General features: G+C 50.9%; 4 protein-coding genes across 6 annotated transcripts; 1 reads left to right on the top strand and 3 right to left on the bottom strand.

The window, feature by feature from the left end:
• Positions 1 to 46: 46 nt before the first annotated feature.
• Positions 47 to 2,244, bottom strand: PV06_10759. Of its 2 annotated transcripts, XM_016412339.1 has the most exons (3): positions 2,014 to 2,244; positions 1,124 to 1,939; positions 47 to 1,068 (listed from the first exon to the last, which is right to left on the bottom strand). In XM_016412339.1, the coding sequence occupies exons 2-3, from the start codon at positions 1,931 to 1,933 to the stop codon at positions 250 to 252; spliced, it is 1,629 nt and encodes a 542-aa protein (XP_016257353.1). In that variant the 5' UTR covers positions 1,934 to 1,939; positions 2,014 to 2,244; the 3' UTR covers positions 47 to 249. The 2 variants fall into 2 exon arrangements, with proteins under 2 accessions (XP_016257353.1, XP_016257352.1); XM_016412338.1 differs by having other exon boundaries at positions 1,124 to 2,244.
• Positions 2,245 to 3,086: 842 nt separating this feature from the next.
• PV06_10758 (gamma-glutamyltransferase) lies at positions 3,087 to 5,600 on the bottom strand. Its single transcript, XM_016412337.1, has 3 exons — positions 4,886 to 5,600; positions 4,642 to 4,835; positions 3,087 to 4,592 (listed from the first exon to the last, which is right to left on the bottom strand). Exons 1-3 carry the CDS (start codon positions 5,153 to 5,155, stop codon positions 3,263 to 3,265), a joined length of 1,794 nt encoding a protein of 597 aa, XP_016257351.1. The 5' UTR covers positions 5,156 to 5,600; the 3' UTR covers positions 3,087 to 3,262.
• Positions 5,601 to 7,457: 1,857 nt separating this feature from the next.
• On the top strand, positions 7,458 to 10,799 carry PV06_10757 (uncharacterized protein). Its single transcript, XM_016412336.1, has one exon. It carries the CDS (start codon positions 7,926 to 7,928, stop codon positions 10,629 to 10,631), a length of 2,706 nt encoding a protein of 901 aa, XP_016257350.1. The 5' UTR covers positions 7,458 to 7,925; the 3' UTR covers positions 10,632 to 10,799.
• PV06_10756 lies at positions 10,550 to 11,936 on the bottom strand. 2 transcript variants are annotated; one of them, XM_016412334.1, is made up of 2 exons: positions 11,564 to 11,936; positions 10,550 to 11,506 (listed from the first exon to the last, which is right to left on the bottom strand). In XM_016412334.1, the coding sequence occupies exon 2, from the start codon at positions 11,342 to 11,344 to the stop codon at positions 10,838 to 10,840; it is 507 nt and encodes a 168-aa protein (XP_016257348.1). In that variant the 5' UTR covers positions 11,345 to 11,506; positions 11,564 to 11,936; the 3' UTR covers positions 10,550 to 10,837. The 2 variants fall into 2 exon arrangements, with proteins under 2 accessions (XP_016257348.1, XP_016257349.1); XM_016412335.1 differs by having other exon boundaries at positions 10,550 to 11,594; positions 11,656 to 11,936.
• Between the last annotated feature and the right edge of the window lie 175 nt (positions 11,937 to 12,111).

Raw genomic sequence — 12,111 nt, 5'->3', positions numbered from 1 at the left:
TACTCGTCAAAGTCAGCTGCTATGCGTGTATATCTTTGCCAAGCATTATATGCCTATATTTGATCCATATTTGATCCTTGCTCTCTTCATATCAGCCCTTGAATTGCCGATTTTCTATGGTGGTAACGCCGCTAGATGTTCAGTCAAATGCTGAAATGCTCGAAATGCCTTCCATTTCCCCAGATTTTTTTTCCTACAAGATCCAAACAAATCCCCTTTGCGGGAAAACTAAAAAAAAGAGTTGAAATTTCAAAAATCAACCCGTTCTGCCTTGCGAATCTTCTCTCCATATCTGTACAGAATCCAACTCACCGGCGACAAGGCCAGCGCAATGAATGCGAGCAACGAATTGCCCCAGCCCAAACCCAGCTGTTTGTACATTTCGGGTCCAGCCAGAGGTAAGAAAGCCCCGACGAAGCTCCTGATGACGGTACTCGCGGCGAGAGCCGAGGCGGCGTGGAGGTGGTACGCGTCGACGAGGTAGGTCTGGATGGGCATGAAGGTGGCCATGAGGCCCAAGCCGACGAAGAGCGTGCCGATGATGGGCATGATCCAGTGGATGGCGGCGTGCGCGGACCACCCGTACCAGAACAAGCCGACGGGGATGATCAAGCTCCCGGGAATGAGAGGGGGTAGGCGGTACTCCGGCTTCATCTCCCCCTTGGCCGCCAATCTCTTGACGGTGCGATCGGACAGGGCACCGAATATGACCAGGCCAAACAGGGAGCCGATCCCGATGCCCAGAAAGGCCAAACCCACGGCACCCTGGCTGAAATGGTAGGTGCCTTCGAAGACCATGGTGAGGGTGGTGAACAACAGATAGAGGTAGCCGTAGACGACGGCCATGTAGATCGACAGCGAGAGGACGATCGGGGACAGCAGAAGCATCTTGCTCGGGCGGACGATGGCGCGCAAGAAGTATTCTCTGGTCGGGATTTGCTTGTCGAGTTTCGATCGTAGGTCGGGGTTCCCTGTCTCCTTGCGCAGTCGCTTCGTTCGCTTCTCGAGGAGGATCGGCTCGTACGTCTCTCGTAAGAACAGGAGTGAGAATCCGAGAGCGACTCCGCCCTTGAAATCATTCTGTCAGTAAAAGGTACAGTTCAGCGGGATCTGAGATACGTACGGCGATAGTGATCAGCCAAAACACCCACCGCCAACCTGCTGCCTCCGCAAGATAGCCACCTGCGACAGGGCCGATGACAGGGCCGAGGATAGGTCCCATGGCAAACAGTGCCATCGCAGCACCTCGCTTTTCCTGTGGTATGAGATCTGCGATCGAACCTCCACCGATGGTGATGGGGCAACTACCCGCGATGCCGGCCAAGAGTCGAAAGACCAAGAGACCGCCGATGTTCGGCGCCAGGGCACAGGCCAGACTCCATACCACGAACAGGAAGTTGCAACTATGGTAGACCGGTAACCTTCCATAGACCTCCGACATGGGAGCCAGAAAGAGAGGGCCGATGGCATAGCCCAGGACGTAGATCGAGACGATGAAACTCGCGATCGTGCCGTCGGTGGCATGGAACTCCTTCATGACCAGGGGGACCGCCGGTGCCACCATCGAAGAGGCCAGAGGGGTCAAGAACGTGACGGAGGAAATGACAGCCACGTTGCCCCATTTCATCTTGTTGGGCCAGTTCAAGGCCTTCTCGGGATCGTTGGGACCGTCCCAGTCGACGACGTTGGGGTCACGCTCAGTGGCCGTCGCATCGGGTTGTTTCTCCTCGTCGATATCATCGGTGGTGTTGATAATGGGGATTCCACGCTCGACATCGGGATCTATTCGAACATCGACCTCTTTGTCGGATTTGTCGGATATTGAAGTGCCGTCTGCATCTGTGGAAAGAGTCGAATTTGGTGTCTGCTTTTCTTCATGTTCAGTGTCTGCCGAGTCCACTGGGGGTTCTCCTGGCGATTGCGAAGCCGCCATAGGATTCTTCCAACATGACATCTTATCAGCCGTCTAATCATAAAAACAGCCTCGTGGTACGGAGTGAACAGTGTGCATACCACTTTATTATCGCGAGGGTTTGTGCTCTGGCGGTACTTTTGACAACACGCTAAATGCCAGGTAGTCAGCCACCAAGGGGAGTCAAGTGTGTCGACCTCAGCTCGCGTATGGCGGATCGTGCCAGGTAAGCTGTCGGACGTTTAAAAATGATCTGCTCCTCGAGATATCGAACTCGTCTGCTTTTTTTGGGATGAAAGAAAAAGGACGAAGACCCCTCTGCGAGTTCGATGGAAGGCGTGCTATTTACTTCTCGAAAAAAAAGAAGCGGATTTAAGATCAATGGCCCGTTTTCTTTATGGCCTTCGGGCTCAAGGACGCGCTTTCGCTTCGGTTGAAGCCAAACCCCACTTTGAGCAGCCTGTTCGGCATGGGGGACTGCCGGGTGTGCATGGGTTTCCCACCAAGATCATCGTGGGATGATCCGCCTTGTTTTGTGTCTTAGCTCTTGCTGACAGAAGATGCACTTCTTGAGGAGCGGTGAAGGCGGACTTTTGCAGAGCGATATAGCCGGACCGATCTTGGGCTGGTCTGGTGCGATGGCTATCTTGAAAGGGATATTCTAGAAGAGTTTGATGGTACTGAAGAAGATGGTCTTGGCCACTATGCACCTCATCATAAAACTTGTGCATCAAGAGGGCGAGAACCATGATTGGTGCTGCTCAACAATGTGGAGGTTTTCCCCCTTTGGAGATCGTGGGCCATGGACCTTCCGAGGAACAGGGGGAAAACACAGACTACTACACGAGTATTACTCCATACTCGTTGACTCCGTACTGGTAGTGTGTTTGAGATAAGGTACCGCTCGCGTGTTCGACAATCTATCTATAACACCTGGCATGGTTGCAAGATGGACCGGCCGTATTTGTATTCCTCATCAGTCCACGGGGCACCAAGGGTTTCTTCCTCATTAGCTTCATTTTTGATCATAGAACTTACGAGTCTGTATTCCACTGAAAGGCCAGAAACGATCGACACGACAACGGAGCATGATTACGAAGATGAGCTCTAGTTTGACCATACTGTGCCTTTGCAAAATGCAGTATTTCTACAGCAGCAACGAGATGCTTTTGGCCCACAACCCATATTATACTGGTAGTCCTCACGTTCAGAAGAGCTACACGTCCAAACTGTCATTGCATCGTAAATCTCGTGACTATACATCATATGACTGGTATATGCGTATCATGGAGCCTATTCTCGCCTACCATGGCCGCCAATCGGCCACAATATCGCCAGCATACAACTCAATTATATGGCATAGCCTCCGCTGTTGATCTGGCGCGGTTCTCCAGCAGCTTCGAATGTACCATTCCCTAGCCGCCGGAGACCTTGGGCGGTGGATAGGCCGGGTGCAACCCAGGTACAATTGTGCCCGCGTGCTTTCATAAAATCAACCGTCTCATTGTTGTATGCATACTCGAACATGACTTGGTTCGGGATCAATTGGTCATGGAGTCGAGGCTGCGCGAGAGCCTCGGGAACAGTCATGTTCTGATCGAGGACGTGGATTAGATTCTGGATGGTAGCCGTGATGATTCTGGACCCCCCCGCCGCTCCAGTTACATAATACAAGGTCCCGTTGGGAAACTCCACGATGGCCGGCGATATCGATGACAAGGGTCTCTTGCCGGGGCGGATATAATTGCTCGGACTCGGTATATACCCGAATGCATTTGACGAACCGGGAATGGAGAAATCGTTCATCTCATTGTTCATGATGACGCCGGTTTCGGGGACCATGAGATTCGATCCAAACAGCAAGTTGACGGTGGTCGTCAAGGAGATGGCAAGTCCAGAAGCGTCCGCGGTCACTACATGGGAAGTCCCTGGGGTCTCCAGAGACTCAATGCCCGAAGGATCATAAGCCGAGATATTCAGAGTGTGAGAGTCCGAGATCTTGCTCCTGATTTCGGCTGCCGTCCGTGCATTGAGCATCTCCGACTGATACGCCGAGATATTCTTCACAAAAGATGGGTCACCCAGATTTGTTCTCTCGCCATAACCAAACCTGATGGCTTCGTCCATCCTATGAGTGCTGAGGTTAACCATGCCGTTGGCGTAAAAGTCGGTATATCCTTCCAATGTCTTCATGACAGATAACGCCACTTCTCCTGAGCTTGGAGCACTACAGCTGAACATACGATAACCGCGATACGTGATGTTCGCCGGAGGTCGGATTGCTGCCGTGTAGTTCTGCAAATCTTCGACCGTCATGGTTCCGTTTTGTGCTTGCAATGCGGCAATGGTCGCCTCTGCGATCGGGCCGTTGTAGAATGCATCTGGCCCTTTATTTGCGATGGTCTCCAACGTGTCGGCGTACCTCTTGCGCGTGATGGTGTCACCTAGTCCCACGAGCGTCCCATTGGGTGCGAAGTCAATGGCCCAGTTGGGGTCATCAACCAAGAAGTTTGGTACAAGAGCGGATGCATTGGCCGACTTCATGTAGCGAACGAGATCTTGAGTCACCGGCCACCCATATCTTGCGGTCTTGATGGCTCCTGCCATCACCGTCTTCCATGGAAGCTTGCCATAGTTGTCGTGTAAGTGCGCCAGTCCTCTAACTTCTCCAGGCACTCCGCTAGATCACGGTCAGCGGGATTGCCTGGTGTTGTTGCGGGAAAACGTACCTAGCTAACCCTCCAAAGATGCTAGCATTGGTATTATTGTTGTACATGTCCTCAAAAGCGGCAGCAGGAGCAGTTTCCCTGAAGTCAATAAATTCATAGCTTCCATTGGAGCCACGAACAAGCATGAACCCGCCGCCACCAATCCCACTATGATAGCAGCCGATAACGCCTATGCAGAAGACTGTGCCAACGAGCTGAAATTCTGTCAGTCATATCTTGTAGGGACCGGGAGACTGGTACTCACGGCATCCGCAGCATTTCCACCTTGTCGAAGAAGGTCGATACCAATATTGCTGCAGATACTACTTTCACTGGCCACGGCACCTAAAGAGTCGGGCGCATATTGCTGCGCAACCCTCGGGAAGGGATTTGCGGCAGCCTGATTAAAGAGTGGTGGCAGGGCCAAGGCACAAGCAAGCTGCAGCAGAGACAACATGGTGAATATGAAGACTGAGGCTCTTGTGAAAGCAGGAGAGACGAGACTGGATAGCGACCAAAGAATGGACGGAGCCATTTTGCCCGGCGAGAGCTCAAGGAGCTCGGCAATATGCAGCTCGCACCTCGTAGGTCAGGACGCCCAGGCACAGAGGCATGTAGCAAGCCACGCAGGGATGCAGACAGATTAGCGGTCACCTGCGATGACGCAAGAGGAAGGTCGAGGGCTTTGAAGCCAGGATGTTGGCTGGTTGGTATGGTGCTTAGCGTGCTTGATCCCGTCGCGGGGTCGATCTTTGGAGAAGTTTGATCAAGGAGGGTTGCAAAAGAGAGTCTTTAGTGGCATCTAGTTCAGGATAGAAACAACGAGAAATGGAAAAGAGAGGATTGGCATTCGAAATGAGATGCTGGGGACGACGAGACTCACCGTATCACCGGACGGAGTCTCTGTATGAAATGATCGAAGCCATTTATCAGCCAAAAAATACCCGAGGATATTGTATTGTACAATATCTTGCTACTCGGTAGATAAGAGGATTGATAAGGAGGAGGGTGGTAATGTATTGTGCTCTTTGAAGCAGAGACGGACAATTTGCGGCGGAGTTGAGCGTCGATGCAATACGAGTACAACTACGACTACGAGCTTGGTATGCCTAGGTACCTAGATATTATTACTAAAGAACAGAACAATGTATCACCTCTTCCCATTTCTTTCTGTCGATTTGAATGCCTACTGCATCTGAGATAGTCAAGATCCCGTCCTTACATTCTTCTACTCGTAGTATGCACAGTCGAGAATATTTGCGTGCGGCGCACTGTACCGCTTCTGGTAATAGCGAGCATGGTCAGGATTGGGTGGTGTTGGCAGATTTCTTTCGGGCGAACGTATTTTACTCTGTACGAACACACATCCAACTTTTTTTTTGGTTTTGAGTTATATTTCCCTTGCAGCCAGTTTGTAATGTTTACTGTAGTCTTTCGGCACGAGTACTTTGACACTTATTGGCTCCAAATGTGATGCTTGAGATATGTACGGAGTACCTCGATGGTCTGTCCAGTACGGAGTATCCGTACAATAATGTTCAATCGGGGATTTTTGTGATGATTTGACGAGTGGACTTAATGATTGCCGTCTTAGCCGAGACGCCCGCTCAATGATGTCAATGGCGCAGATTCGTCGTCCTCTGTCTGTCTTTAGCTGGTTCGTTGACGGTCCAGAACATTTGATCGACATTCAGATTGATCTAAAATCCATTAACCTGGGCTGACAGCAGGGGCTGCGACACACAACGACTGGGTAATTACCTGGGCAATACCAATCATCATGATGAGTATGGAGTACGGAATAGGTACCTTTATGTACCCTTGCATGCGCATACCAGTCAATACGAGCACAACAGACCTTTCCCAACAATCAAGCAAACAAGTGTCAGCTCCCTTCTGGCAGTACCAAACCATATCTGTGAAACGTGAAACGAGTCATGGTAGAGGCTGAATATGGCACCAAGTACTCCGGATCCTTACAGTACAGAGAACGAATGTCTTTCATTTTTTTTATCGAAGGTGGTGGCCCATTTGTCCCTCCATACTGCCTATCCTTACTCCGTAATCCCTCAATGATCTCGAGTTCTAGGCCACCTCAAACGGGGCCCATCAGGCCAAAATGTTGTCCCATCTTCTCCTTGTTCGCCAGAAAACCCCACGAGCCATGGTTAATTATCAATCTGACCGATTCAGTCCTGCGAATAGCATCAAAGTCACTCCCACCCTGTCATCGCTAAGTTTGACTCCTGTCACTCTCGGGGCACGGACACCTCCTCCAACGGTTCTTTTTGCAAGGGTAACTCGTACAGTACTGACTGTACAGTAACCCTGATTTGTAACCCTTTTTGCGGTGGCGGAGAAGTCATCCGGTGTCTGTTACCAAAATACTATACTCCTCGTACGTGCTACGAGTATGTAACTCGTAAAAGGTGTGGACAGGGTCCATGCAGCATCATTCTGGATTCAGAGGTCCATATCCGTACTCCCGTAGGTAATCATTCATCAGCTTTATGGGTGCTTTCAGTTCTTCGATCTGCTGCATCCACTTTTACTGTTCTTGTACAATAGGTACTTGTACTCGTAGTCGCACAAGCATCGGCACATGGGACGGACCCATCATTCCACGAAAGATCCAAAAGATAAATTTGGTTTCATACGCCGTACAATACGAGTACAGGGATCCGAACTACTGCAACTATTGTACAGTAACTTCGCCGTATATTGTAGTCAAACCCCTGCGCACCGGCCACCAAACCATACCGCAAGCCCCCCCCACAAGGCCTACTTACATCTTCCGGCCAAACGTCAAACTTGTTGCCCATCTGCATCGCTGTCTGCCACAATCTTCACCGTGTCTTCGCTTCCTTACGCCTCGACGATCTGTTAGACTGGGTTAGCCGAAAAGAGGTCCCCTTGTCATCATCCCGCCAATCGCTAAGAAAAAGTACGGAGTACAGTACTTCACTTTCCACAATTTCTGGCCCTCTCAGATCCGGCCTCCACTAGCATTTCTCTCGCCGCCATTCATATCAAGAGCATCTTCTCGTCGTTTACTTGTTCCCTGCATACTTTTCATCCGTTACCCGATATTCAAGATCTCGCAGTCGTGAGTAGCTCGAGGTGGTCAAGACGTATAGTGAGGGATGCTTTGGTCGGTGTTGAACGGAACAACCCACCAAAATCCCGCGACAAGACACCACATAGAACGAGAAGACGAAATGCCACGCGAATGACCCGTCCTTACATGATACAATTCATCTCACATCATCACAAGAGTCAAGAGGAGGGCCGCAGATATCCTGGGAATGGACAAACCTGTCAGCGACAAACCCTCGGATTCTATCCTGGAGCGCCAGTCGCTATGCCTCCCCAGCCTCGAACCAGGTGTTTCCTTGCACCACGGAGAAACGGGCTTCGTCGAGAACCTATCCAGGCATTTTGCTTCCGCCGAAAACAATGCTGCGGAGAAATTGGTCTCCCTGAAACAAGAGCTGAGGGCTGCTGATACCGAGACCTTCTGGAAAAGATTGATGGAAGGAATGACCGATATCTGCCAGGCTCAATATGGATTTGTCGCCAAACGGATCTTGACCGACGATGAGCATTCTGCCGTGGAGATGCCACCGTTGGGTGAACCTGGCTCGTGTCTTTTGGGCGTCGCTTTTTACTACAATGACGGCGACCAACACAAGGCCATGCATCGAGATTACAAATACCTAGCATGCGGCACTCCTTGTGGCTACATGAAACACGACAAGGTCTTTCTCATCCCCGAGCAGATGAGCTCATTCATCACGCACAACCCCAACACATTTCCCTTTCCTGCAGAGGGATACATGGGTGTACCGCTGTTTGCCGATGGGAAATGTTTTGCCCATTTCGGCATGATGTGGACACAGGATGGTCTAGACAAACGCGAGAATTCCTGGGGCTACATTGAGCTTCTTCTCCATTCCTTGGAGGACCTCATCACTCAGCGCCTGGTGGCCGGCGAAGGATTTGCTAAGCCCCAAATCACAAACATGCCACGATCGAATCCGGTAATCCCACGACAGGCTGTAACAGCCACGACACAGTCCTTGAAGCCGTATGCCAAAAGCCTATCTCACGAATTGAGAACGCCAATGCAAGGCGTGGTGGGAATGCTCGATGTCATGCACGCGACCGTGCAAGAACAGATAGAAGGTCTCTCCAGTCCCAGCATGCGTCGCATCTTCCAGACTTTGAAGGAGAACATTGAAACGGTCCAGGACAGTTCCAAACGAGCGGTGGAAGCCGCCGACAACGTGGTCCATGCATATGATATGAATATGGAAATCCCAGACACTCCTATGAACGAGAACGACTCTCCGGTCGCTACTGCCACCACCAACGGAGGCTACTTCGACTACAAACCTGCAAGGCTGATAGAAGGGAGTGACATCCATGTGAATCACTCTTACAAGCGCCGACGCAGCAGTCCCACTGCGTGGCATTTTGGGAATGCTTCGAAGATCCGTCAGTTGAGTCGTTCGTCTCACATTGAAGTTTCACCCAAAAGCACGACTTCACATCCAGCCAACTCCATAACACCATATACCGCGGCCTCTTCCGACGACCGCTTACCGACTATCTTCAGCCCAGTGCCTGACGGGGTCACACCTAGTGACCTCAACACTCCGTCTACGAAAATGTCCCTGGACAGTGATGCATTTCCCACTCCTGGGCTCAAAAACTGCAAGATTCGCGAACTAATTCCCATGGTGATCCATGAATCTCTCAGGGTAGGCGGTCGTCCCGATTCTGCTATTGGAGAGCCAATCGACAATGGCGAGAGAATTGCTGTCAGGTCGCGATATTCGAACGGCGACATCTCACAGAAAATGATTGAGTGGACGGTTGCGGAAGATGTGCCCGAAACCCTGCTTGCGGATGAAAGAGATCTAGCCAAACTCGTGTCTGCAGTCTTTCTCAATGCCGTAAAGTTCACCGAAGAAGGCTTCATCACAATGTCAATACGGTTGTCCAGCAACCAACGCTATCTATCCATAACCGTCAAAGACACCGGTGATGGGATCCCTGAGGACTTCCAACCGGAGCTCTTCAAGCCTTTCTCTCGGGAAGACGATTCTTTGACCCGATCGAAAGAGGGCTTAGGACTTGGGTTATTAGTGGCGAAAGGACTGGCCAGGCGTCTTGGTGGAGATATCACACTTGTCAGGTCGGAAGTGTCAGGCCCTTTTCGTGGTTCTGAGTTCGAGATCAAGATACCTTTGGAACCAGGTGAATCGTCTAGTCGGGTCAGTACGCCGAGAAGCAAGACCCCAGAGTTCCTAAAGAGCCAATCTCGTCCAGCCACGGTCCTGCCAACTCCAGACCGAAGCTGCAGACGGCAATCAGAGCATCTGAATGGACAACCCAAGTCTCCCGACACCTCTACCGGTTTCACTCTCATGCCAGTACCAAAATTCAATGACGACAATACAGCAGCTTCAAGCCCTCGCAAGAAGTCAGCGGGGCCTCGTCTACCACTCCGAACTGAATCTTATGATCGGCACCTTGCCCAGAAGCATCCGCTGACATTCCTCGTTGCTGAGGACAACAAGATCAACCGAAAACTCCTGGTCAGTATGCTTGGGAAATTGGGGTACAAAGATGTCCATGAAGCATTCGATGGCAAGGAGGCAGTCAGGATCATGAAAGAATTGCATGACTCGGCGAAAAATGGTCGACCGATTCCGAATCATAAGAAGAAGAGCGTCGACGTCATCCTAATGGATCTTTGGATGCCGGAAATGGATGGTTATGAGGCCACTGAGCACATACTGGCCATGTTTCAGAACCCCGATCCATCGAAAGTGGACGCCGCCACTGCACCAATCGTGCTCGCCGTCAGCGCTGATGTTACGGACGAAGCCATCAACCGAGCCACGCGCACAGGTATGGAAGGATTCATGACAAAGCCATACAAACTAATGGATTTACAAAAATTGATTGTGGAATTCTGCATTCGAAGCAATACAAAAGCCTAGATGTCCACTTGGGTTGGGATCAATTGAAAGACTCCTTCTGGGCAGGGCTTCAGACGCGTTTCACCGTTTTTCTGTACATACTATATTGATTGCTAGCGAGACTCAGATATTACGACCATCCATGAGCCATAAAAATACTAAATGAGATACCCAATTATCAGAGTTGCGATGCAAAGATCTTTAATATGTCATGTGTAAGTCGTCAGTCACATGGGTCGGCTGCTGAAGGAAACAAAATGAAGCACTGAGAGACCCAAGGCCTGTAAGACTTGTTCAAAGTAGTACGAGTAGATGCTTCGAGCCGCGAACTTGCCGAAGTACCGCCGACTCATGTGCTTCACAGCTTCCTCATTTCCCTTCGATTCTGTCAGGCTGTTCACCATCCTCTGACCAACGCCGCACCTCGTCTCATCCACAACACACCGTGGGACCTTCTTCAACAGAATCTCCCTGCTGCTCAAAAGAGGTGCCGAGAGGGATCTTCTGCGGAGCCCAGTCGCAAATGAATTTCCCCAGTCCAGCACCGATGAAGATGCAGATGATGATGTACCCATTGTAGTACATGGCCAGCAACATGATGATGTAGGCGACTCCGAAGGTGACCGCGTGCAGTACTGCTCGGATGAGCTGCTGTATGGGAGATGGTCGGAAGACGACGACTCGAGGCGCCGGTCGACATCCTCCGACGAGGGTAGTCTGGTCCTTGGTTGCATCTTGTGTGACCACGCTTCGTTGGAATTGGCGCAAGATTGCCATGTCGTACTCTTTGCTGACCCTTCTCAGGAGTTCCAGACTGATCACGAGGAACACCACACCGATACAAGACGCTGCAAACATGCCCTTGCTGGTGATGTGCCAGCTACTCGAGAGGAAGCCTGCAAGCATGTTAGACCTGGGTGTGTCTGTCCGAGGATCGTGATACGAATACTAACATGCGTCTATCGTGTACCAATTCCAAAGCATCTATGAACCCTTTCAGCATCCCTGTCTGTTCGGGTCTTGGACGAATGGAAAGGTAACTCACGTTGATTTTACACTTGCCTCCCATACTCATTGAGCTCATCGCGGTGGACGTGGCTGATGCTGCCGCTGCGGTTCCTGTGGCGGTTGACATGGTCATGCTGCCCATGCTGCCCATGCCGGACATGGTCGAAGTCATTGTCATCGAGCCGTCCATTCTGATGTGTGATTGTGTGAGATGGTCAGGCCGGGATATGACAGATGTTTGTGAGATTGCCCGGATTCTACGCTCCTTACAAAGTCAAGATATCTACGACGAAGGGGTGATCGTCCAGAGCTTTTAACATCGACGCCTATGTACATTTTTAGGGTGCATCCTTGTTTTTTTCATGCTCATGGCGTGATGGGGCCAACCGACTTCGACAGCTATCGCCCGTCGGGTTCTATGGCTTGACAGCAGACCACAGCAAAGTTCGCCTTTTCTGGCCTGTGAAAAAACCTTCTCTCTGCACTATCATTC

Source organism: Exophiala oligosperma, assembly GCF_000835515.1.
Source record: "Exophiala oligosperma strain CBS 72588 unplaced genomic scaffold supercont1.15, whole genome shotgun sequence".
In the NCBI taxonomy this organism is placed as follows: domain Eukaryota; kingdom Fungi; phylum Ascomycota; class Eurotiomycetes; order Chaetothyriales; family Herpotrichiellaceae; genus Exophiala; species Exophiala oligosperma.
Note: the sequence above shows the minus strand (reverse complement) of the source record. Positions and strands in the feature narration are given on the sequence as shown.